Raw genomic sequence first — 27,505 nt, 5'->3', positions numbered from 1 at the left:
GCTGGGAAAACCAAATGTCCATCGTGAAGGCCCAAAAATACGAGACTATTTCACCTTATCAGAAGTTGAGAAACCTTGATTTTGTTTTGTTTACTCAAACTTGTTGACAAGACGTGTGGATACACACCCTGACCTATGTCCCTATGTATTTTGGACACTGAGATGGCCCATAGAGGTATTCCACCCTGACCAAAGGTGAGAGAATTCAAGTATACTTCTGCTCCTTCTTTTGAGACAGAAGGTTTGACCTATCTTGTGGCTGCCTTCAGGATACTTTGTCTAGGCTGGGTTCACTGTCTAAACAACAGAATGCTTAACTCAAGATATAGTTCCTTGATATCTCAAGTATTGGGGCGAAAAACTATTCTGGTTGTCCTTTGTATCATGTTAAAGCAGTCTTTTGCTTCTTTCCTCCTTTTGTATTAGGGTATAAAAGTGTATGGAAAATAAACACAAGTGAATTTTGCATTCAGTATTCACTGGGTTTCCCTTCCATTACTTTTTTGTGGCTCCATGATTGTTTCTTCTCTCTATTAGTCCTCACATTCCTACCCTAGAATGTATGAACCTGCCGCAGCTAAGATCGGGGCAGAAGTCACCCAGAAAGATGACTCTCAACAGTCCATGGATAGAAGAAAGCAATTAGGCCCAAATCTTTCATTATTATACACACACACACACACACACACACACACACACACACACACACACACAAAATGAATCAAAGATTTCAATTTGAAACCTGAAAGGCAGACATTGCTAGTAAAAGACATAAGCAACAACCTGAAAGATATAACTTTACAGGTGTATTTGTTCAGTGCTGTGGGATAATGTTCCTGTACACTATAAAGGTTTGTCACTCATAATGGTTTAATAAAATGCTGATTGGCTAGTTGTCAGGCAGCAAGTATAAGCAGGGCAACCAGGCTAGGAGAATTCTGGGAAGAGGAAAGGCAAAGAGTCCATCACAAGCCAGATTCAGAGGATGCAAGATGAGAATGCCTTGCTGAGAAAAGTTATGACATGGTTAAATATAGACAAGAATTATGGGTTAAGTTATAAGAGCTAGTTAATAATAAGCCTGGGTTAATAGGCCAAACAGCTTATAATTAATATAAACCTCTGTATGTTTTTTCTCTTTCTTTCTTTCTTTCTTTCTTTCTTTCTTTCTTCCTTTCTTCTTTTTTTTTGGGGGGGGGGTGAGACAGGGTGTCTCTGTAGCTTTGATGCCTGTTCTGAAACTCACTCTGTAGACCAGGCTGACCTCAGACTCACAGAGATCCACCTGACTCTGCCTCCTGACTGCTAATATTAAAAGCATGTGCCACCACTGCCCGCTGTTTCTTTGAGACTGAATGATTGTGGAGCTGGGTGGGATAGAAACTCTGTCAACAGTTCAGACTTAAGACCAACAACTGACAACATAATAAGGAGCTCATAAAACTAAATATCTTGCACACAGCAAAGAAAAAAAATTAAATCTGTGAAGAGGTAGCCCACAGAGTGGGAAAGACTTTTTGGCACCTATACATCTGATAGAGAATTTCAATCAAGTATATACAAAGACCAAAAAAAATAACAGTAAAGAAAATGACTCAAATTAAAAAAAAATAGGCTATAAAGCAATGAGAGAGTACTAAAAAAAGAAATAAAAATGAATAAGATATATCTTTGTCTTCAAAATCTTCAGCAGCTAGGGAAATACATATTAAGCTACTTTCAGATTTTACCTTACTCTAGTCAAAATAGATTAAGAAAATAACTAAAAATGCTGCCAAATATTAAGAGAACTGTTGGTCAGATTGCAAACTTGTGCAGCCACTCTGGAAATCAATCTGGAGAAATCTCAAAAACCTAAAATAGATACACCATATGATGCAGCTATGCTCTTTCTCAGGATATACCCAATGGATTCATTATTCTACACCATAGAATACTTGCTCTACCATGTTCATTGATACTTAAGACTTAGAACAAAGAAGACAAATAAAATGTTCTTCAAATGATGGTTAGATGATTAAAATATAATAAATATATACAATGGATTATTATTCAGGAGTAAAAAATGGGGAGCTCATGATAAAACTAGAAAATATTATACTAAATGAAGCAATCAATACTTAGACAAATGCTACATGTACTTTCCTTTTATAATATGAATGCAAGATATACTTTGGATTAAAAAGTATACAACAGAACTATTTTACCTTTTATGGTTTAATTTAAGAAATTTAAGAAATTTCTTCCACTTTATGAAATTTTAACCTATAATATGCAAGCAATGAATTCTTGTTAGTATCATCCTAAAATTGCCTTAATGTCTAATCTACTTGATCATTTCCCCTGTTCTTCCTATGGGTGTATAGGGAATCATACAATTATAACCTCACAACAGAAAATAAAACATATTCTGACCAGACTTCTCCCCTCCCCCAACTCCTTCCTGGTTCTGCCACCTACAAGGACCCATGCCCCTTTATTTTTCTTCATCTCTTAAAAAAACTGATCAAGCAAAAAAAAAAAAAAATCAAACTGAGCAGTAACAAAACAACAAAACTAAATAGCACAAACAATAAAAACACAAAGTCAGTGAAATACAATTAAAACAACTATGTTTCTTTTTTAATTAATTTATTTATTATATATACACTTGCCAAGAGACAGTGCCAAATCTCATCATAGATGGTTGTGAGCCATCATGTCGTTGGGAATTGAACTCAGGACCTCTGGAAGAGGGGTCAGTGCTTTTAACCTCTGAGTCATCTCTTCAGCCTACAAATACATTTCTTATATGACACTCAGTTTCATTTTCAAAACAAAAATGGTCAAAGTTATAATCTTTTGGGACACCCTAAGGTTTTTACTCTGTGGTTTAAATATAAAAATCCCTCCCTCACTTTGAATAAGAGAAATATTTTGATAATGGGTCTATTTAGAGGTGTAAACTAAACATTAGAAAATATAGATATAAAACCAAGCATGATAGATACTAACTATAATTGTTGCATCAGAAGGTGGCTGTGTGAGTTCTTAACTGGCCTGCACTACCCAGTGAGATTCTGTTTAAAACAATCAACAGTAGCAGCAGCAGCAACAACAAAAAGCAATAGAAGGAAGAAGGAAGAAAAAGAGGGATATTGGAAATAAACTTAGCATTAAGGTTAAGAAAGTTGTCTATTGATGTTTTTACATTTAGCTTGTAGTCAACTCATTAATACTGATTTATACTCTTTATGAGGTCATGTGTACATATGACCTCAATTTATCACCTCATAACTTTTTTAAAACTGAGCCAAATAAAACATATTACAATTTTACAGCTTCTTTTTAACATATTTAAGGAAAAGTATTCCATAAAAGCATATATATCAAAATCATGACTAATATAGGAACATACTAATATTAATTTCAATTAACTGAAAGACTTCCATCCTTTTCTAGTTCCTAAAATTTTTCAAGTAAAAAGACAATGAAGTCTAGGTTTCTACATTGACAGATAATATCTTTTCCTTGAGCAGAAGAATTAAGTTTATAAAAATGTAAAGAGTTCCACTCGGACTATTCCAGGAAGACTTTTCTCTGCCATGATTTGCTACTAGCACATCATTCCGACTCACTTTCACTTGTGACAATGTACAAGTGAAATTGGATAGGCATTTGGGAGAAAATTCCTGGCTTCTGGTAATATTGTAGAACAGTTTCTTTAGCTTCTTTTCACACTGTTTTTTGGACTCTCTCCTTTTCATTTTTATGCTGTTTCTAACTTCTTTCCACCCCATTACTTCTAGAGTTTGAAAAGAAGTCAATTTCATACACCAAGACCTCTTCCTTGCTTATATAAACTGAACAAATGTATTGAATTTTGCAATGGAATTTGTAAAAAAAGAAAATTGGTACACAGATAGCAAAGTTCTCTCTCTAAAGCAAATGATCAGTTATTAATAAAATATTGATCATTAATGTTAATACCAATAATAAAAATAGTAGCTTCACAATAATAATTAAACTTTATATTCCCAAATGTATTTTTTATAACTATAGGCCTACATTTGAATTAATCATTATTTTTGAATTTTGAACAGATATTTTTTCTATAAGTATTTCCAGTGTTCCAATCCCATTTATTGAAAATGCATTATTTTTTTCCTGACCAGCCTTTGAGTATTTGCCGACAAAATTATGCTCATATATTTGTGGGTTTGTTTCCAGATTTTCAGATTTGTTCTACTGCCTTGTATTTATTGCTGTTCTACAGTCTTATTTACTATAACTAGCAGTACATTTTAATTCATACTATTGTTCAACTTTTTGTTTTACCAAAGTGATTTTAAGCATTCTACAACACTTGTGTTTTTATATTGGTATTAGAATGTTTGTCGAATTCTATATATAAAAGTCTTCTGTAGTGTGCTTCGTACTAAGGCAAGGGAGAAGGAAGCACTCTTTATGATGTAGAAGCTATCAGCAAATAAATATAGTACATTTTAAATTTATTTAGATATTTTTCTTTTCACAGTAGGAAATTGCAATTTTATTATTGTCTGATAATCATTATATCACATTTTTGGTGCTATAATAGTACTTTTTTCAGTTTGATTAAGTTGGGTCCTATATAGAAATGAAAGTAACTGTTGTGTATTTTAGCAGTACTTTATAAATTCTGTTTGTTTTTGAGATTTTTAAGCCAATACTCAATGACAGTCTTAATATTTTCCTCCCTAGGATGTTTTGCTTTTATTTTCATAACATTGTGTAACCAAAAGTTCCACTATAAATTTAAGTAGAACTAGTAAGAATGCCAACTTCATCTTTTCCTCATCTTCCTGATATATTTATTAAGTGTGTATTTGGTATGCATGTGTATACACATGGAAGTTACTGCACACACGCTTCTGAACTTGTGTGTGTGTGTGTGTGTGTGTGTGTGTGTGTAAGTGTGTTAACTCAAGGTTGATGTTACTAAACATCTTCAATTCCTATCCTTCAATTCCATCTGCTTTTTTGACATGAGTGAGGTTTCCTAGTCAAACCTAGAGTCCAAAGACTTGGTTATCACATGTGGTTTTTAAACGTGAAGCAAAGAAAACGAGCCAACAAATTCACAATCCCAGAGAACCTAAGAACCTGGACAACAAAGAGGACCCTAAGAGAGGCATACATAGATCTATTCTACATGGAAGTAGAAAAAGACAAGATCTCCTGAGTAAATTGGGAACATGAGGACCTTGGGAGAGGGTTGAAGGGGAAGGGAGAGAGAGGCAGGGAGGGGAGCAGAGAAAAATGTAGAGATCAATAAAAATCAATTAAAAAATACTTGGTAAGCCTTGCTAGGTAGCTTTTCTGTTGCTTGTCTCATTCTGTTTGCCAGGGTGGAACTCCCAAAGGGCAGTTATGTGAGTTTATAGTTTATCTTTCCCTACTTCCTGCTCAAATGGAGCTTTTGTTTGAATGTTTGTTTTTTAACTTTTTATTGCTTTATAAATAATACCATTAAAATTTTCACCTCCTCCCCTCCTCCTATTTCCCTCCCTCTCCCCCTCCAGTCCTAAGAGAGGGCAGGGTTCCCTGCACTGTGGGAAGTCCAAGGCCCTCCACCCCCTCCATCTAGGCCTAGGAAGGTGTGCTTCCAAACAGACTAAGATCCTTTGTTTTTGTTTTTGCTTTGTTTTTGAGGAAAGGTTTCACTGTAGCTTTGGTGCCTGTCCTGGAACTAGTTCTTGTAGACCAGACTGGCCTCGAATTTGCAGAGATTTGCCTGCCTCTGCCTCCCAAGTGCTGGGATCAAATGGAGTCTTAATCACCAAAAAATTTACAAAGATCCTACATTCCATTTTTTACTGCTAAAAGTGTATAGATTTTATATTCAATCTTCATTAATTTTTTCCCACTGGAACCCTGTTACTGACTTTTCAGTAATTCATTTGTTCAAAGAATTTTTCCTTTGCTTTATCTAAAAGCAGAACAATATAATTTTGTTAGAACTTTTCACAAATCCATTCATTTGGTCAATTTATTTTTATCTTCTACTTTGTTAGTATTGAGATTTAAATTGACTGGTTTTTAAACATTCAGTGAAAATTATATCTCTGTGATGATTTCCACTTGAAGTTATTATTTTTAATTAGAAAGATTAACTGATAAAGTTTTGTAAGCTTTTTTTAAAATCCATGTTCACAAGTGACATTGCTTTGTACTTTAATTTTTTAAAAATATTTGTGTTGAAATATATGAATTCCAATAGAAATCTTTGATAAAATTTACCATCAGTGTTATCTGGCTATAGAGTTCTGGTCTGAAGATATTCCCTATGCCACATATATTTCTTTACTAGATGTGAGACTAATTGTTGATTTCCAATATGCTTTAACACTTTTACTTTTAAGGAAATTGCCCATTTTATCATTTCCTAGGGTAAAATGTATAATAATTGTTTGGATAGTACAGAATTATACAATTGTAATTACACAGTTAATTCTATATTGTCCAAACTATTTTTATACATTTTTATAGCTCAAAAATCTATCAGTATGTTCCCTTTCTCTTTCTCAACATTGGTAATATTTGTCAGCTCTCTGTTTTCCACAAGTTCATAAAGAATTGTTTCAACTTTCCTAAAGAAACAGACTTTTGTTCCCATCACGTTTCTTTAAAATTTTACTCTTTTATAACTCATTCAACGTAGCTTTTCCCTTATTATTTCTTCTCATGTTGGGAGACACTTTATATATGTGTTACATATTCAGGCATCGAAAGGTTTTTTAGATGCATTTTCTCATGACAAGATTTTCCAGAAAGGTTGTTATTAAATGATACTCAGCAATGATGTGGTTTGTGCAAAGCTTATAACCATATTTCAAGAGATGACTTCTAGGATACAATTCACCTGTGGGAAACAGTATATTCAAAACTGTATCCATAATTTATTACCATAGTTCAAGAGATGACGTCTAGGATACATTTAATCTATAGGAAACTGTATATTCAAAACTGTATCCATAATTTATTTTGTCTCTTTTTTTTGAACATATAATGTATTGCTCTGTCTTTTCCATTTTAGAAATGGATGAACTAAAACTTTGGAAATATACTAACCTATTCCAACTTTCCTCCAAAGATAGTAGTAGAGTTTAGTTTTGGGCTCAGGCTGCTTAACTTTCAATACAAACTTCCAAGCATTAGTCTATCAAGGCTTGTAGGAAGGTCCTACCAGTTGTGCTTTCTCAGACCTTCTTCCTAAAACAGCTTAACGAATTCAACAGCTGGCAGACTATTTCCATTGTCACATGTACAAAACGATATGGAGTATTAGAACCACTAGTCTTTGTGTAGGGATAAGTCCCGCCCCTTAGGGGGCGTGTTCGCCTCGGGCTAATGTTTGCACATAAATTTGGCAAGCGAGCTCCCAGCCGCTGTTTCTGCTTTCCTGGTCTCCGCTGGAATGGTGGTTCTGTAAGTCTATTAAAGCTGTATATATATATTTTTTCAATCTGTCTGCATTCGTTTACGCCGTTACATCTTTGTGTTATTATTACTGTTCCATGTGCAATTGTTTATGAAATGCAAAGAATTTTGACAGCAAGATATGTTGGGTTACATGCTAATAAAATTACCATAGGAAGAGAGCTGACACTTTTATAGTAATTCAAATTTCACTTAATTTATCGTTTATTACCCACTCAGGTTTCCTTCTATAAAAATCTACAAATCTATAAACTGCAAAATCTCAACCACCTTCCAACAATTACCAGTTCCTTGCCGTGAACTGTGAATATTTTCTTAAACACTAAAGGGTCATATATTAATACACTTCAGGGATCTTGTGCATCACCAATGCCCTACTAAAAAATAAGTTCCACAAGACCATCAAGCTTCTCTATCAGTATTATATAGTAATTATATATATATTGAATTTATTGAATTCAATAAATGCAGATAAAATTAACTCATTTATTAGTTCATTTCTATCTAGATATTATCCTTAGCATTTTGTTATGTCAGTGACATGTATGGTTTAGTGGGGAGAAAGATCGGAAACTAAATTTTTGCTGAGGTATTAGAATCACCCTCTAGCTATTCTCACAGCTGCTGGATACACATTTTTCTACCGCAGGAGAGATCATTCAGAGAAAGATATCACAAATGAGGCAACCATATTAGAAATCTGGAAAGTAAATGCATTTATGTGATAGTCTCATCCTTTCTTTAGGCAACTCTTCAGTCTGTTACGTTATGGCTGAGGATGTAGTGCAGGACACATAGCAACAGAACTTGTGATCACAGAATACTAGCTTTGGTTCTTGGCAATCTTATACTCAAATTACTACCAACACCAGCAGACGTACCATTATACTGTGGTAAGGAAGTTTATTTTCTTGCTTCAAAGTTATCTTGTAATGCTTTTCTGCTGTGTTTAAATTGATTGTTACTAAGGAGATAGAAACACTGTTGCTGTGAAGTCTATAACTTTATCTAACTTGCTAGTGTCTAGAATGTCTACAAGATGGCAATAATCATTATAAACAAAGTGATACCACAATGAAAAATAAAAGACAATTGGCAATACATTCCTTTCTTTTGTTTCAAATTTCCTTCAGCCTTCCCAGTATACTTATATGTTTCAAATTCCAATATTTCTAATGTTTTACTTAGAGTGCTAACCGAAAACTCCACAACTACAAAACCACACAAGTATTACTATGATAGTCTCTTCTTCAGCCGAGTTAAATGGACTTGTTCACATGAAATTATTTGACATATATAAGAAACAATATCTATTATTTTTGCCAATAACACCTATGTCTTATATGAATGCTGCTGCACCTTTAGAACAAGAAAATATCATGCCTTAGTCATCTTTGCATCCTATGTTGAATATACATCTATCATAAAATATGTAACCTGGTTAGTCAATCAAGGTTTTTAGCAAATATCACAATGTATTCTGAGATCAATCCACAGACAAATTGGGAGGGGGTAGTGGTGATGGTGCTTAAAGCAATAATGTCTTAAACCTTTGAAAACAGTTACTTTAATTTGTTAATATCCCTAAGTAGTCGAGCACAGAATCTCCTGTCATTTTTCAGGGTTCTCGTTATTCGTAAGGCCCTCAGTTACCTTCCAACTGCTTTCCTGATACCTGCACGCCCCCTTCTACACATGTGTAACTCTGTCATATTTCCTGATCAGGCTTTTCCTAATAATCCTATTAGTCATGTAGTTCATTGAATATGTCAGGCAGTCTCCCTCAAATGTGAAAGGTATGTAATCAAAGTAAGGAGGTCTATAGATAGATAACAAGCCTAATATGTAGAACAAAGATAATATGACACTTTAAGAAGGTGAAAAACTCAGAGAAGGTAAACAATTGGGATATCAGTATCTGGACTGTTGTTCTGTTTATTGTTTTTTTTTTCACACAATCCCAGAAAATGCCCAGAAAATCTGTGAATAAGAACTTACAGACTTGTATTATATCCTATAAAAATAAAAGCAAATGTCTTTGTGTTTATTAATATTTTTCCTCCCTTTCTTTCTTATTTTTATTTGTTTGCTTATTTGATTTATTGGTTCATTTCTTATTTTTATCATTTGTAGATCTATATTAAAAGAGACTGACTCCAAATGTCTTCAAAGTTTCTGCAAAAAAATATTACATAAGCCTGATAGTAAAAAGACAGTTCTAATAATGGTTCTAACTTTTTATTGACAAGTCACACATAATATAAATATATAAAGAAATAAATAAAATACTCTATTTATGGTCATGATAATCATCCGATTTATAGATACATGTGTTGAAAAAAGTCAGTTCTGTTGCTTTTAAAACTCCTCAACTACTTCAAACAAACTAAATTCTAAATTAAAAATTAAAACATTATTCAATAATTTTATGAAAATCTTTAAAAATGCTGGTGCACATTTTCTTATTTTATTTTATCTTATTTGTGTGTGTGTGTGTGTGTGTGTGTGTGTGTGTGTGTGTGTGTGTGCACCACATGTGCCTGGTGCCTGCATAGTTGGAAGATAATGGAGATGTTCAGACCTAAAGTTACAATGATTGTGATGGACCATGAAGGTGCTGGGAATTAAATCAGAATCCACTTGTAGAGTCTACAAGAACAGCAAGTACTTTTAAGCATCGTAACATCTTTCCAATCCCCCAAGTTTGAACAATTTCTTACACAGTATCACATATTTTTGTGTTAGTGGAAAACAAACTTACAAATTGAAGTTCAAAACTAATTCTCAACTGATTACATTAATGTATTCAGACTCTGCTCATTTAATTTTACGGATGATTTTGTTAAAAATGCTATTGCTGTAAGTGCTTTGTATTGAATTTTATTAAGGAATAGTTAGTCTTATTAAAATAGTTCTTTTTGAAATAATGTGTGTGGTTGAAGGTAAAATATGTGAAAACTCTTTTCTACATCCTAGAATAAAGATACATTTGGAGGCTGCATTTCCATTTTTGCCTATAAATGTTAAATGATCTTATGTAAACTCATGTCTTTGAAAGTTGTTTTAATCAAGTAAATTTGGATTTTTCAAATAAATATATTAAACACTAGTGTCTTTGGTTGCAAAAGCATTAATTATTCTTGAAGAATTATCAAAATTCTTTGACCACAGTTGATCTTAAAGTTCCTTAAGAACAAATTCATGCCGCATTTGCAGTTCAGGTCACATAAACACCTCCAATTATCAGGTAAAGAAGACTAGATTGGTTAATGGAGAAATGCTTCAATCAGAAATTGAAGCCACTCTGCTCTAACAAGGGAAAACCCTACCACATTTTGGCTATACATGAAAATGCTTTGGAAAATGTAAATTTAATATAATTCCAAATTTAACAATAAACATTGCATGCAATAAGATTCTAGTAAAAGTTTTAAATAAACACATATTGACCAAATGATCAGTATATTTCATTACTTAGGAAAAAATGACAACAAATTATTGAGTGTGATAGGTGCATGCTACCATATATGATGTTCAGAGTTTAAAAATAAAGAAAAATTCAGTTACCCTAAAAGACATTTCAAGATTCTCTCCACCCCAGATATCCATTCCTGCATCGTATGTTCCTATCTCTTCAAAGTAGTTTCTGTCAATAGAAAATAGGCCACCAGCCATAGTAGGGGTCCTAGTTGAAAACAAAACAAAAAGAAAAGAATATGTTTTGAAAACAATGTATGGAGTTTAGTATTACTACAGCAAATAGTTTTGACATCTTAAATGCTAAAATATTCCTCAAAAATTCATTGGAAACACAATGTCAAAGTGTGAAAGCATTTAAAAATTTTAAATTGCATTTGTATTTCACACATTTACAAAACATCTTTAAATTACTTTTTTAAATTATAGTGATAAAACAGAAGCATTGGAGAAACACTGTCCAGTTAAATCTGACGCTTCTACAGACCCTGAGGCAGAGCAAGGAAAAGGTGTTGCCTTTTACATAGTCTTTAAAGAGATTGCGTGATCTCAATGACACCAGCTGTGATCTTGGCCACAGAATTACAGATCATATCAGTTTGAAGTTGAGAATGTGCTTTCTCAATTCAGAAGTATAAACTGCTATGAAAATGTCTGCAGGAGACATCTAATATTGGTTACAAAATCATTTTAAACAAAGGAGGCAAAGGAGCTTTTATATCCAAATTGTTTATTATTCATTGGATATTTTTAAGATAAAATTGTCCAAATCAAATGATACAGACAAATCTTACATACTAGTCAGAGGTTTAAAAGGTTTTAACATGGATTCTAAAATGTCCTATCTACAAATAAATTTTTATTTGGCTCTCATGTTCAAAATTCCTCAATAAGAACTAAAATATCAAATCTGGCCAAAGAAACAGGTAGGTTAACTGTAGATCTTCACCATCCCTCCTCTCCTCCAAATTCAAATCCCCAGTCTCTTCTCTAGGTTTACATCCGACCATGCATTCTGCATCCATCTTCAGTGGATCATTCAAATCATCCACTTCCAATTACCCTTCCTACACTCAGGACTTCATCGAAGTTCCAAAGCTAGCAGACACTTCCTAAGAATGCACAAACAATTCAGGTCAGGGACTCAGGTAGGCTGACTGGAGATTTTCATGTCTGTCTCAGCTCTTCCATATCCAATCCCTGAGTTTCATTCCAAGAGATTTATAGCTGACCATGTACTTTGATTTCTCTTCACTTTGCCACTGTTCCTAGAACACTAAGCAAATCCTCATGTAGCAACCTTCTTTCCTCCCTTCCTTTGGTTACATATAGCAATAACCCAGAAGAATGTCTCACCAGACAACAAACAACCAACACACTCTCCTAAGAAGCAGAGAGGGAAAAATAAACAAAAATAAAAACCAAAAAACAGTCAAACAAAAGGGAACAAAATGCCTACCCAAAAAGACAAAACCAGATATCGAAAACTAGATTAGAATCTTCCCAGACCCAAATAGCTAGACTTGAGCATAAAAATACAAGTAGAAAAATGCACCTCTCCTCAAGCCCAGCAACCCTACCACAATAGGCTCAGAAAATTACACTATAATTAAGTACAAGAAAAATATCATAAAATAGCATTTATGGTTAAGACAGAGGTTCTTAAGATAAAGTGAATGAATCCCTTAAAGAAATGTATGAGATACCCAAGTATCAGTAGGTGGGAGGATATAAATAAAAAGTAGTTGAAGGTTTTAAATCAGGAATCAAATCAACAAATAAAACCCAAACTGAGGGAAGTCTAGAAATGAAAAACTTAGGAACTCACACAGGAATCTCAGAGTCAAACTTCACTAAAAGAATACAAGAGATGGAACAAAGAAACTCAGGAATTAAGACAAAGCAGGATATATGGATATCTCAGCCAGAAAAAAAAGGTTAAAAGTAGAAGAATTGTACCAAAAACATCCAGGAAATCTGAGACAATATGATAAGACCAATGCTCAGAATAATAGGAATAGAGGAAAGAAAGAAACCAAGATCAAATGACAGAAAATATTTTCAACAATGCATAATAGAAAACACCTCTACCCTAAAAAAGTAAATACTTATCAAGGTATAAGAAACAACAGAATACCAAGTAGACTTCACAAGAAAAGAAAGACCCCTCCCACAAAATAAATAAAAACACTAAATACAGAGATCAAAGAAAGAATATAAAATGCTGCAAGGGAAAAAATCAGGTAACATGTAAAGGAGGACCTATTAGAATTATAATTGATTTCTCAGTGAAGGCTCTAAAAGACAGACAGGTCTGAACAGATGTTTTGCAAACTCTAAAAGACCCCAGACCAGACCAGCATATTATACCCAACAAAACTTTCAATCACCATAATTGGAGAAAACAAGATATTCCAAGAAAAAGTAAAATTTAACCAATACCTTACAATACAGTACTGAAGAGGTTAATTGCATACAAGAAAACACAATGAATAAATAATACCAGACCAGCAAACCAAAATGGGTAAGCGCACACACACACACGCACACACACACACACACACACACACACACGCACACATATGTGCACACACTCACTTCCTCACTCACCACCATCATCACCAACACTACTACCACCACCACAACAAAATAATAGGAATAAACGTCACTGGTTATTGATATCTTTCAACATCAGTGGTTTAAATTTCTAAATAAAAGACACAGACTAACTGAATGAATAAAATGCAAGCTCCATTCTTCTGATAAATTCAAGAAGCAGACAACAACGTCAAGGATAGAAATTATCTCAGGATAAAAGGATGGGAAAAAAAGATTTTCCTAAGCAATTGGACTTAAAAAGAAAGCTGGTCTAGCCATTTTAACATCTGAGAAAATAGAATTCAAATGAAAACTAGTCAGAAGAGATAGGGAAGGACACTGCATATGCATCCAAGAAAAACCCAGTTTTTCTAAGAGGACAATTCAATGCCTATCTATGTAACAAACATAAGGTCCAGCTAGTTTGCAAAAGAAACATTATTTATGGTTTAAAACACATACTGACCCTTATCCACCTATGGAGGGAGACTTCAATATCCAACCCTCAGCAAGAGATAGGTCATCCAGACAGAAACTAAACACAGAAATGCTAAATCTAACAAATATCACTCAGACACAAAATAATATACCTTCTTCTCAAAATCTCATTAAACATTCTCCAAAACTGACCACATACCTAGACATAGCAAAGTCTCCACAGATATAAGAAAACTGCAATAACACCCTGTATTTTATCTGACCATGACAGACTAAAGCTGGATATTAACAACAGAAAAAAAGTTTAAAAGCTCATGGAAACGGAACAATTCGGCACTGAATAAAAATTGGTCAATACAGAGATTAAGAAAGGAATTAAGGGCTTTCTAGAATTGGCTAAATGAATATACAACATACCCAAACTTGGTGGAAAACAATGAAAACTGTTCTAAGAGACAAATTCATGGCACTAAGTGCCTATATTATCCTTCTTAGCTCTAGAACAAAAAGAAGGTATCACACACCAAAAGGAGTAGACAGAAAGAAATAATCAAAATCAGCACTAAAATCATAAGATTGGAGGCAGCCCACTACAGTTAGCAATGAAGTGTCTTTCAGAAACAATTTTCACACTTGGTTATTATTCACCATAAACTGAGGCTACACTGACATGGATTTGGTAGAGAATGGTACTGTGGAGAGTTCCCTGCTCATTCTAATTCACTGCCAAAGCAATGAGGCAGTGAAAAAGTAATTTAAATTTGGAATACACATACTTATTTTGTCAGATTTGTCAGAGCAAACCAACAATATTCATTGTTTTATAGAAATTATATTGCCCTCTGCTAAAGATTATGCTAACGTTTTCTAATTAAATAGTGTAATTGGTTGTAAAACTGTCTAATAATGCTGTAGGTGGACATCAACTATCTTGCACAACTATTTCTCCTGTGTGTTCATGACTTTATATTCAGGTATTGAGCTGTCCATCAGTTGCCGTAGTTTCCAATTGATGGTCTTGAAGCTGTTCTGCTTTGTCTACTCTTCCTAGATTTTTATCATTGACTTCCTGAGTTGTATTGTGGAACTCTAACAAAGCTAAACAGACGGTAATTATGAAGTAGAGATAACATCACCTGACTGGGCCTTGGGAAATCTATGATAATAACTCTGCAAGGTACTATAGTACTACAGAGTCTATTTCATACAATTAGGGACAAAAAGTGCTTCAATTATCCCATCATTATGCAACCAGATACTTAAAAATGTTAAGTGATGCATTTTTAATAATTAGGTGAGAGGTCATCTACTTAGCTTCTTCATAAAGTGCTAATGCATTTAATTGTGTGCATTAAATTTCACCTTGCAGTTGACCATCTTTCCTATAAATGTGTGAGAAAAACAGAATGGATAAAAATAAACTATCTGTAGCTATAACAATGAATCAAATAACTGTCACTTATTTGGAACGGTAGGAAACAAAAACAGAATATAATTCCTAAATGTAATCTTATAATTTCTGAAGACAGAATTTTTCAGAGAGATTTGATTTATACTTGAATTATTCGTTTGTTTGAATTGTTTGCTTTATAATATTAAATAACTATAAACATTGTCCATGTTGTTTAGCATGTTCATCCTATGCTAACTGCTTTAAAATATCACAAATGAGCTATGTATTCAAGTATGTGCCTGCACTTTAAGTGTTCAATGCCTGGAAAATGAAAATGAAAAGGCTGATCACCATTTAATTGGCTGAAATAATTTACAAGGTGCATCTATATAGTAATGAAATCACTAACCAAAGTCAGCAACATTGGCTGGGTAATAATCATCCAAATGACTGTAAATACTACAAATTTTGTACGGCCAGATGAAGAAAAAATTGAGATACTTCATGCAAACAGTACACTGCCTAGTACTCAATAAACCACTAATAAGTTTAATATGTTAGCTAATGTTTCCTTGTTCACATTGTTATTGATAGTAATTGCCATCCTGTGTTCATACTTAAGATTCCTAGTTAACCTACAAGCTCACAAGTGTAACCTCTTTGGGGGATTTTTCCTTCATCTTCCCATACCCTTTATAGTGTTCTGCCACATCTGAGAAGTACTGACTGTGTGCTCTTGTTTTGAGTAAGCCAATACTTTCCTCACTGCAATGTGCCTGAGAAAGTTGTAATATAGTTCTTCCAATTCTGAGACCCAGAGAAGGCCTGTAAAAATAGTGAGATGAGCCAACTGGTTCTTAAAATCCAAGCTATAGACTTCATACTTGATACACAAACCAATTGTTTGTGCTATATATCTTATATTCAAGTGTATTTTTTAACATTTGAATTCCTCTTATCTAGGGATTCATGCAATTCACAGAACCCAATATCCCCAGTCAATAAGTATGAATGCCTTCATGGTCTCCATGGATATGTTTATGGATCTTCCTCATACCCTCTTATTTCTCCATACCTTTCTTATTCCTCAAGCAAATAAATTTGATTTTCTCTTACCGATTAATATATATGCCATGACCTCAGCTAGCTATTGTGACTACAATTGGCCCTTGTTCATTTCTTGTTGCATTTATGTTTCAGGCCATAGACTCCTAGATTGTAGCTCTGAGCTTACAAACCTACTCAGCTGAAGTATATATTGAACCAAAGTAATCTTCACTCAACCTCAGGACTCTTATATGAGGAACTGACATTTCCTATGGCCTTACTGGAAACCACATTGAAAGGATGCTTTCTGCATACTCCCTTGATTCCCTTTCACCTCTTATGTGAAGTTGGATCTATCTCCTGCCACAGCAATAAGTTCTTTCCGAAGGGTCCCCATTGATTCTGAGGTCAGGCAGCCTTTCCTTAACTGTTTGCTCTGAGACCATTTAACACCATTCATCAGCCTACCTGCTTGAAATTCTTTCTACAGCTGGCTCTCATTGAGTTTTCTACAGAGGTTTCTGCATCTACTCTTTTTATGATCCATATTGATAGTCCTTCCACGGTCTCATCCGGCTTCAGTTTGATTGTAGGTAAGTGCTTAGACTAGCATATGTCTTTTATGTAAAATACAGCATTACAATTTTTGTCTGTGTATTCGCTTAATAACTATCATGCCTTGGATGATCTGTGTACTTCTTAGGGCCTTCCTGGGTGCTGGTTTCATTCTATGTTCTGTAGTTTTGTGAGATCTTTTATCATTTGCTTTTAACGGTGAAGCTGATGTCTAATCTGTGTTTTCTCACTTCCTCCCTTGCACTAAATGCATTTTTCAATTCCTCACTACATGTTTACCTAAAACAATTCCTATAGGATAATACAATGTAAAATGATATGTTTTAGATTTTTAAGGTTAAATCTGTTTTAATGATGTTACAGTGCTGAACTTTCCAAGTGTTTTATTTTATTCAATAATCAAATATGGTGGCTTTGTTTGATTCAGTATTTCAGAAATCAGATGGAAACTAAATGTTGTTTCTCCTTCCTTTTTCACACTGTAAAATGTATCCAGATGAAAGAAAGCAAGAAAAGACACAGGCCCTTTCTCTTGAGATAACTGATGTTAAATGTTGGATGTAATTTATGAGTATTACAGAAAAAGCAAGTGCTGTGGGATATTACATAGCCTAACAATCATTTTTGATTGGTTTCATAGAGTTGTATTTGGCTCTAGAGAAGATATTGCTAATTTTAGAAGGGTTTATCTGGCTAAGACACTAGGCAAGAAATTTACTAAGCCCTTAAGTGTTTGAAAACCAATTCCAGTGCTGTTTTAGAGGTTAAAATAGTGTGTGCAAAACCCTCTTTTGTGGGTAAAGAAACCATTTCCTAAAAAGTCTGGAACTTGAATATTTTGTCTTATTTTTAAAAGCCTCACTTCTAATACAGAAAAATCCTGCCTTTAACTTGTCTCTATTTTTTTCTATAATATTCATGATTTGATATCTTAATCTCCAAAAGGATGATTAATACTTGATGGAAATGGCTTTATTGCTGCTGTCATACATTCATTTCACACTTGAGGTGTCAAAATGAGCAACAGGGCTAACTGGAATCAGTTGAATTCAAATGCTTTGACAACTATAGCAGCATTATTAAGTAAATAAATCTCATACGGTTTAAAGAATTACACAAAATATTTGTATACCACCTTCTTTATTCTCACTTCAATACACTGTAATAAAAATCTCATAAAATATCCTCTATCAGGAAATAAGAAAATACAAACACATTGTTTTTTTCTGTAAAGAATATGGCTTCAACAATTCTACTGAAGATGAATTGCTTACAATCTTTCCAAACCATATATATTAGACTTGGAGAATGCAAAAATGGTACTAGTGCAACAATCAATGCATAACCTTTTTTTTCATTTAATTCTGCTCAAAATTTTTACATTCCCTGTGTTTTTGTTTTGATAGTTTGTTGCCTAAAGTTATACTACGTTTTATTCCTATCTAGTCCTATTTTTCTCATATTTAATAGTATTTAGATGGACTGAAAAGTATCAACTGGAATTTCTAATGGGCTAAAAAATACACTATTATTTAGCTCAATAAGCTAAAAGGCTCACTTCACCCCCAAACCCACCCATTCCCTGCAACCTCAGAGGAACTCTGAAGCACAGGCTGCAACTGCACCCAGCATATCAAGAGGTGAGTGGTCAGTCAGTAACCTTGGCACCCTACTCCCAAGTCCATTGGTAATAGGGCTGAAATCAATAAAATAGAAACAAAGAAAACAATACAAAGAATTAATGAAACAAAGAGCTTGTTCTTTGAGAAAATCAACATGGTAGAAAAAACATTATCCAAACTAATCAAAAGGCAGAGAGAGAACATCCAAATTAACAAAATTAGAAATGAGAGACATAACAACAGACATTGAGGAAACCAAGAGAATAATTAGGCCATACTACAAAAACCTGTACTCCACAAAGTTAAAAAAATGTAAAAGAAGTGGACAATTTTCTGGATAGGTACGACATACCAAAATTAAATAAAGATCAGGTGAACAATTTAAATAGGCCTATAACCTGAAAGAAATAGAAGCTGTCATAAAAAGTTACCCCCCACAAAAAAGCCCAGGACCCAACGGTTTAGTGTAGAATTTAACCAGAACTTCAAAGAAGAGCAAATACCTATGCTCCTCAAACTGTTTCACATAATAGAAACAGAAGGTATATTGTCAATTCTTACAAGGCTACATTTACCCTGATACCAAAACCACATAGAGACTCAACCAAAAATAGATTTACAGACCAATCTTACTCATGAACATTGAGGTAAAAATAGAAATCAAAACAACTCTGAGATGCCATCTTACACCTGTCAGAATGGCTGAGATAAAAAACACCAATGACAGCTTATGCTGAAGGGGATGTGGAGTAAGGGGAACACTCCTCTATTGCTGGTGGTAATGCAAACATGTACAACCACTCTGGAAACCAGTATGGCAGTTTCTCAGAAAATTGGGAATCAATTTACTGCAATACCCAGAAACACCACTCTTTGGCATATACCTATAGGATGCTCAACCATACTGCAAGGATATTTGTTCAACTATGTTCATAGCAGCACTATTTATAGTAGTCAAAACCTGGAAACAACCTAGATGACCCTCAACAGAAGAATGTATAAAGAAAATGTGGTACATTTACACAATAAAGTACTAGTCAGTGTTAAAAAAATGACATTTTTAAATTTGCATGCAAATGAATGGAACTAGAAAAAAAAAGATTCTGAGTGAGATAGCTCAAACCCAGAAAAATGAGCATAGACCCACTCATAGGTGAATACTAGCTACAAATGAAAGGTTAAGGAGTTTACAGTCCATGAGCCCAAAGAAGATAAGTAACAAGGAGAACCCTAAGAGAAATGCATAGATTCTCTTGGGAAGGGAAAATAGACAAAACCTCCTGAGAAAATTGGGAGCATGGTGGTGGGGGGAGAAGGGAAGGATGAGGAGGAGGTCTAAGGAGGAAGAGGAAGGAGGAGGAGAACTACAGGGAAAGGAATGGTCAAGATTGGAAAAGGAAAGAGACAGAGAAAAAAAGAGATCTTGACTGAGGGAGCCTTTAGAGAGCTAGCAAGAAATCTGGCACTAGAGAAATTCCCAGGAATCCACAAAAATGACCCCAGCTAAGACTCCAAGAAATAGTAGAGAAGATGCCTAAAGTGGTCTTGTCCTGCAGTCAGACTTATGACTATCTTAAATGTCACCATATGACTTACCTCCAGTAACTAATGGAAGCAGATGCAGAGAACCATACTGGAGCATCAGTATGAGCTCTAAAAAGCCCAGTTGAAAAGAGGGAGGAATGAGAATATGAGCAGAGATCAAGATCATGATGGGGACACCCACTGAAACAGCTTTCCTGAGCTAATGGAAGCCTTCTATCTCAGGCCTGACAGCAAAGGAACCAGCCTAAGGCCAAACTAGGCCCACTGAATGTGAGTGACAGCTGTTTGGCTGGGACAGACTGGAGCCACTGGCAATGGGATCAGAATTTATCCCTATTGCTTGTTCTGGCTTTTTGGAACCCATTATCTATGGAGAGATAACTTGCTCAGCCTAGATATAGTGGGGTGGTCTTCAGTCCTGCCACAAATCAACATACTAGGCTTTATTGATTCCACATGGGAAGCCCTACCCTCCCTGAAAAGAGGATGGGGGTTGGGATGGGGCTTGGGATAGGAGGAAGGTGGAGGGGGCAGGAAGAGGTTAGGTAGTGGGAAATGGATTTGTCATGTAAAATGAGAAAAGATAGGTTTTTTTTTTTTGACAAAAAGAATGTTTTCTCCATAGATGATTTCACAGAACTTAGTATGTACTTTTAAGTATTACACAAAAGAAACTGGAAACCGGAGTGACTGAAGACTTGAGCAGTCAGAATGGCAAAACTAGGAAGAGAAAACAAGATAAAATGAGTTTTAAACAAACTGTAGGTTAAAGAAAGGTGTAACAAAAAGCCTGAAGGTGTAACTCAGGAAGAGGGCACTTAGAGGCTAGGCATATCGGTCATTTAGTCCATTGTTTTGTTAGTACGCGTAAAGTCCTGGCTTCCATTCCTGCATAAAATCAGATATAATAGGACATGCCATGTATAATGCTAGAACTGGGTAGGTGGAAGCAGAAAGTTCATAATAAACTTCAAAATACATTCAGCTAAATAATAAATTAAAATTCAGCATGAGATAAATGAGACCTACTCCCCAAAACAAAATGAAACAGAAAACAGATAATATTTGAAGACAAAAAGAATCTTTAATCATTTTTGATACGTAAATTAGGGTATGAGATAAATAAGTGAAATAGTAGCTACTAAAGTTTCTATGAAAAAAAATAAATAAACACCAACATTAATGACATAAAATCCTAATGAATAGTAGGAAAATTTTAAATTATGCAAAAATACATTTGAAGAGTCACTCTGGAAGAAAACACGATATTGATGGAGGTGGGGCCTGTTTAGTCTTATGCCTTCTTATTCACGTAGTCACTGAAACAGTTTTCTTGAGCTAATGAAGCCTTCCATCTCAGGCCTGATAGCAAGGGAACCAGCCTAAGACCAAATGAGGCTCTCTGAATGTGAGTAAAAGTTGTTTGACTATGTAATGCATGCATGTCCCATTATCAGGCATATGTTTAAAATACAGCTTACTTCTGTCAAGAAGATTTCCCGTTTAATACTCTCTGTAACTTTAATTCCTTACATGATTTAAGCATGAATGAAAAATAATTTTCATTTTTAAAGTCAAAAAGTTCCAGATTATTTCCAAACACAGCTTCTATGTACATTGCTTCTCTCACAGTACACCAAAATGCTACAGAGAAAGTAGTTGAGAAAATTTTCTATGATGGCATGGGAGTCGTAATCTAAGGTATAATAATCATGCTATCAAATTTATTTGCTATACTTTAGACAAACTTAATTCTAATATAACAAAGAGTATTGTGATGAGATAAATGTTAATAATAAAATATATAAAAGTGAGTAAAATATGTCCTGAATAAAAGCCAATAATGGAATCTTGGTTGTGATTCATCATCAGAGCCAGAATTAAATAAATATCTAAAGCTCTTTGTTTACTCTCAGAATACATTTGACAGAGTAGTGGATGCAAGAATGAAAGAAATAATATTAAGAATATTTATAGCAACAAAATGGGAGGTATAATGTGGAGAGTGCAAAGTTAATAGATGATAAATAACCAGCAAATCTCCTATAAAGAAATATATTTTAGTGAGTGAGAAATTAAAGTGAAAACAAGTATCTTTATAGCTATTTACTTGAGGGTCAAAAAGAGATCATAATTAAAATACTAATACAGCCACTAAGATTTAACCAAGGTTTTTTCCCCCAGAAATATGCACTGCTGTAGTATTAACATAGCTAACTTCTATACACCCACAATCAATCTGCAAGTACTGACCTCTTGCTTCATTCACAACATGCAAAGCCAATATTGAACAGTAAATAGCTCTGCAGCAGGAGATTGCTGCAAGTGTTTGTATGTGCAGGGTTCAGCACTGTGAATAGAAGCTGCGTACAACTACATTTCCACACAGAATCATATTTAAGTCAATACCTAAATCAAATCACTTCAAATATCATGTGCTAGAATGAAAGTGACTAAAATATTTCAATGACTGCTGGTTTTAATTGTCAACCCAGTTTGCACAGAGTCTCAGTGAGAGTCAGGGAAGATCAGTCTGTCCTCTGAGCACAATTCGGGGAAATTATCTAAAGTGTCTCAACTGATGTGGGAAGAACCAGTCTCAACTTGCACTGCGCCATTCGGAAGTTCAGGACCCTGAATTTTATGAGAGTAGAGAAATCTAGTTTAGAAAATGCCTGCATTCCTTTCTTCTCTCTACTGTGATGGGAAGAGGTGCTTCATTTTCTGATTTCCTTGGCTCACCAGCTATAATGGACTGTAAACTGAAATTGCAAGCTGAAAGAAACCCCGTCTATTCTAAGCAGCCTTTTGTCAAGGTATTTTATCATGGAAATAAGGTAGTCCCCAATTTGATAGGGTTATCTTCATTAAGAAGCCTTTTTGCTAGTGGTGATCTATTTTATTGGGTAATACATATTCATATGACTAATGTGTTCAATGTATTTCAAACTCAATCACTTTCAGGAAGTGGACTCCAAATTGAATGTCACAAACATAAAGACCATAACCATAGTTAATTATGTAAATTAAACATATTTCTCTCACCTGTGTTTGAGAGAGACAGAAGTGCTAAACTCTATTTCTCCAAGCACAAGAAAGATGATAAATGACAACTGATCCTCAGGATTAGAGTCAGAGACACAATCATAGGAGTTACGAGGGTAATACTAGGCTCTTGTGCCTCTTATATACAGATGTTTCTACTCAGCACTCTTGGGTGCAGACTAGAAGAAAGACTGAAGACCCAAGAGTTTTGGATAGCCACAAATGCCAAATTTTGTTTTAGCTGTCTCGTTTCAAAATTGGTGATTTAATGCAAGTATGAACCACTAAATCTAAGCAAACAGAAAACATTTAGAAACACTCTTGGCACATAGGTTCCTACGTCATGGTCTCTTGCTTAAAAACTTGGTCACTGCATTGTACAGACAGTTGAAATGCTAAATGCTTTCAAAGAACTTTACTGATTAAAGAAAACTAAGTAATCCCAAACTTCTGTTTATATACCTCTTTCTTTTTACAACTAAAAATACTAGGACCAATGCATAGTACAGTCAGAATTGTCATTATACATTTTATTATTACTATGATTGAGTTTAGGTCACAAGTTCAAATTGGTACACTATAATTGCAATTGCATACTTGTATTACTGAGCGATGAGGAGTCAATTATAGTGACTACAAAGTTTTGTCATAAGAGACATTTTAAATTAAGCCTTCTTCAAACAACTAAAACCTCAAATCTACTTTGATCTCTTTAAGTATTCAGAGTTCTGTTCATCAAGTGGGGAAAAGATCTTTCTTCCGTACATAGAATAATTTATCTGTTTGCATGAGTGTGACAAACAATGGTCGCATCTCTGAGTAATAAATGAGAAACACAAAGTTCACAGTGCAGCTCTGCTGATGAAAATTACCTGCCTGCTGACACAACGGTGCTCATGAATTAATTAACCTTTTGCCATAAGAATCTCCAACCTTCAGCAGATGCTGAGGTTTCTCCAATTTTTCATTACTTTAGAAAATAAAATAATGTTCAGTAAGTAAAAAAAAATAAATGAATTGGATTGGTTCTCATAGTATTTCACCAAAATTACACAAAGTGTGGCTAAAATACGGTGTGATGGATGACTCAACTTTTATTTTAGTTTGCAAAATATGAGGATAATGACTGTTTCCTTAGTCACCTTTTTCTTTAATGAATGAGATCAATTCATCATTACTAGTAGTGTTGGCTTCCTTAGTTTTTACCTTTCCAATTGCGATAATAAAGTTAAATAAACTATACTTTCAGTAAGCTTTGAAAAAAAAACATATTTACACAAACGTCATTTTCAATTGAATAGATACATTAAGAGTATTTAGGTGTTTCTGTGAAGTGTTTTGATCGTTTTCACTTGGGACCAAAACTTTAAAATTATCTGAGTTAAATAAAACTAGACTATGGGACAAGAGGATTTTTTTTTTTTTTTTTTTTTTTTTTGGTTTTTCGAGACAGGGTTTCTCTGTGGCTTTGGAGTCCTGGCACTAGCTCTGTAGACCAGGCTGGTCTCCAACTCACAGAGATCCGCCTGCCTCTGCCTCCCAAGTGCTGGGATTAAAGGCGTGCGCCACCATCGCCCGGCTAAGAGGATTGTTAATAAATCAGAGTTGTTATGTTTTCTCAATTTTAATGCAACGGACAACAAAGATGAGTAGATGTGAGCATTATAAAGCCAGATGCTAGATTATTCTCAACAGTGACAGGTCTTTATGCAAATATCACAGGCCACACTTATTTTTTTTCTCGCTTTGATAGTATATCTCTTAAAAACTGTTAACACTATTTACTATTTAATTTTTTTAGCAACATATAATTAGAGCTGTCTCTTCTACCACACATTTTTTTTTGTTTGTTTGTTTTGAGACAGAGTTTGAGACAGCATTGGCTGTCCTGGAACTAGCTCTTGTACACCAGGCTGGCCTTTAACTCACAAAGATCTGCCTGTCTCTGCTTCCCAAGTGCATTAAAGGTGTGTGCCGTCACTGCCTGGCTCTACCACCCAACTTTTTATTTTAATTTAAGGCATCATATAATTAGGAAGTAATCTCAACCCCAACACAAGGCCATTTTTAGAACAGGGCTTATACGTATGCTATTTATTAAGATTGTAATATTTTCCTTTTTTTCTCAAGAAAAAAAGTGATTTGCTAAATTCATTTTTAAAGAGGTGATCTAGTCTACTACTGCTCTAAATATTTTTAGATAATCAATATTTGAATGCAGGCAAGAGACCTAAAATAAGATAGAGATATTTTGGTATTACTTAAATGATTAATTTTGTAGAAAATTGTAATAGATATACATTTAAAAATACGAGTAAGATGTATTTTCCTGACACATACTCCAAATTAAGTAGTTGTTTATTTTGGAACCAAAAAAAAAAAAAGGCTCTTTTAACATCTGTTAACTCATGATATTTTTTCACTTGACTATTTTATGATTATAAAGGAAGATAGGTTTTAAGTGATTAATTTAGAATAATTACCAAAGCATTTTGGTCATTTCATGTTTGAGAATACTTCTATTATAATATGCATTTTATATTTACTAGAAATATCAAGACATTCAGAAATCATAGAGAAGTTTCATTTGACTATGGGAAGCTAGGGTAGAAGACAAAGACAAGACTTGCTGCCTTTATTTTACAAAGCACCTGGACCGAGACTCAGTTCCCTGACAGTATTCCAGAACCCTAAGGCATCTAAACACACCTAGCATTTATAGGAACACACAACTTAGCCCGTGATAATTTTAACCATATTCCGTATTATCACTCATTCTTATATGATCACAAAAAGGGTGAAAATGTACATAAATAATAAATATTTCTAAGGATCTTTAAACACTGAGAGCAGATTTATAATGTCCTTTGGTTAAGGGAAGAGTAAAAATACGACTAGTTGGGAAGTAATATCTACATACCTGACAGGTAATGTTCTGTCTCCTTTCCTTCTATCCATCTCTCTTTGAGGAACAGGATACCATCTGAAGTTTAGTTTCCAGTTAAAACCACCATAAGTCATGTCTGACCCAGCCATGTATTCAAAGGTATCATCACTAATAACATCAATGATGGGACACACAACTGTTTTCCTAAAGAAAATTAAAACAAATTCATTTATAAATAAGAATTTACATTAGCTTCTGCAAGTTGGTTTTAGATGATATGATCACACTTAATTATTTTTATGACTTTACCATGTCTTTAATTTATTTTATATTTTTTTCTGCAGAAACATTTCCTCCAACATCACCTTTTCCCCTCACTTTTACCTCAAAGCTGTGTTGTGAAATCTAGTCAAATATTTGAATTGACCTTCAAGCTGACTTTAAAATGCATCCTAAGTACTAACGCAGCAGGGTGAACATGGTCTATTTCTCATAAACTTCCCCCCAGAGCATGGTTAGTCGAATTGCTCTGATACTATGCATCATTTTAGCTATAACCCACTGAGAAGCAATAGCATAGAAAGATAGAAATGGATGATAGAAAATTAAATCTGGAAGTTTGCATATTAAATATATTTAGTTTAAAGAGTACAGGAAAACTTGACACAGAGAAAGTTCCTTTTAGGAAGAACAAACAACATCAATTAAAATCATGATCTATAGGCACCAGTAAACAATTTCTGTGAAGGGCACAAGGGCAGTGACAACTTTTTCAGCAAGCTGTCGAAAACTAAGAGTCTATCACTGTCTTAATCCAGGTACTTTGCTAAAGACAGTAGCTCTTTGTAGTCTAGCCAACTTTCCTCTAGTAAAAGAATAGTCAAGATGTTTATGGTTCTTGTGAGCTTATTCAGGGTAAGAATATTCCACTTAGTTATTTTCCTGAGTACACAATTTTATCTACGTCATGGGTCATGGCTTCTATTATATTTTGGCTTCTTGTGGCTTTAGCGGTTTACTACAGGACCAGGAGTTAAAGTCTACTCGAAGTGGCATCAATTGTAGCTAATTCTGCAGAGTGATTGTATGCATTCTAAGTCACCCATAGGTGAGGAAAGCCAAACAGGACTTCATTTATATTTTTTTTGGTAACTGCAATATTACCATCACCCATTGTCATGTAAGTCTCATGTGCCACACAATTGGCAATGACCTGAACTTCTCTGAAATCAATAAGTTTATTTACCCTTGGGAAGGCTTCTTGGTGAATTTGGACAAAACCAAATTATGGTGTTTCTTTATTTCCTGAATTTAACAAATTAACTTTTAAGGGGAAAAAGAAATCAGATCTAATACTCTCAATCATATTTTACTGTCTTGTTATGACAATTTTATTTATTTTTTTTTATTTGTATT

The 27,505-nt window shown here is 34.2% G+C and overlaps 1 protein-coding gene across 2 annotated transcripts in view; it reads right to left on the bottom strand.

Moving 5' to 3' along the window:
• Positions 1-27,505, bottom strand: part of Galnt13 (polypeptide N-acetylgalactosaminyltransferase 13) — a 469,688-nt gene that overhangs the window by 167,775 nt on the left and 274,408 nt on the right. For both annotated transcript variants that reach the window (XM_026777759.1, XM_005346417.2), the window contains exons 7-8: positions 26,123-26,293; positions 11,029-11,146 (exon numbers count right to left, since the gene is read on the bottom strand). In XM_026777759.1, coding sequence (XP_026633560.1) covers positions 11,029-11,146; positions 26,123-26,293 — 289 coding nt within the window. The remainder of the gene's footprint in view (positions 1-11,028; positions 11,147-26,122; positions 26,294-27,505) is intronic.

The sequence above is a fragment of the Microtus ochrogaster genome, chromosome 4, assembly GCF_000317375.1.
Source record: "Microtus ochrogaster isolate Prairie Vole_2 chromosome 4, MicOch1.0, whole genome shotgun sequence".
Taxonomy (NCBI): domain Eukaryota; kingdom Metazoa; phylum Chordata; class Mammalia; order Rodentia; family Cricetidae; genus Microtus; species Microtus ochrogaster.
The sequence above is the reverse complement of the archived record's forward strand: the minus strand, read 5'-3'. Positions and strand labels throughout refer to the sequence as shown.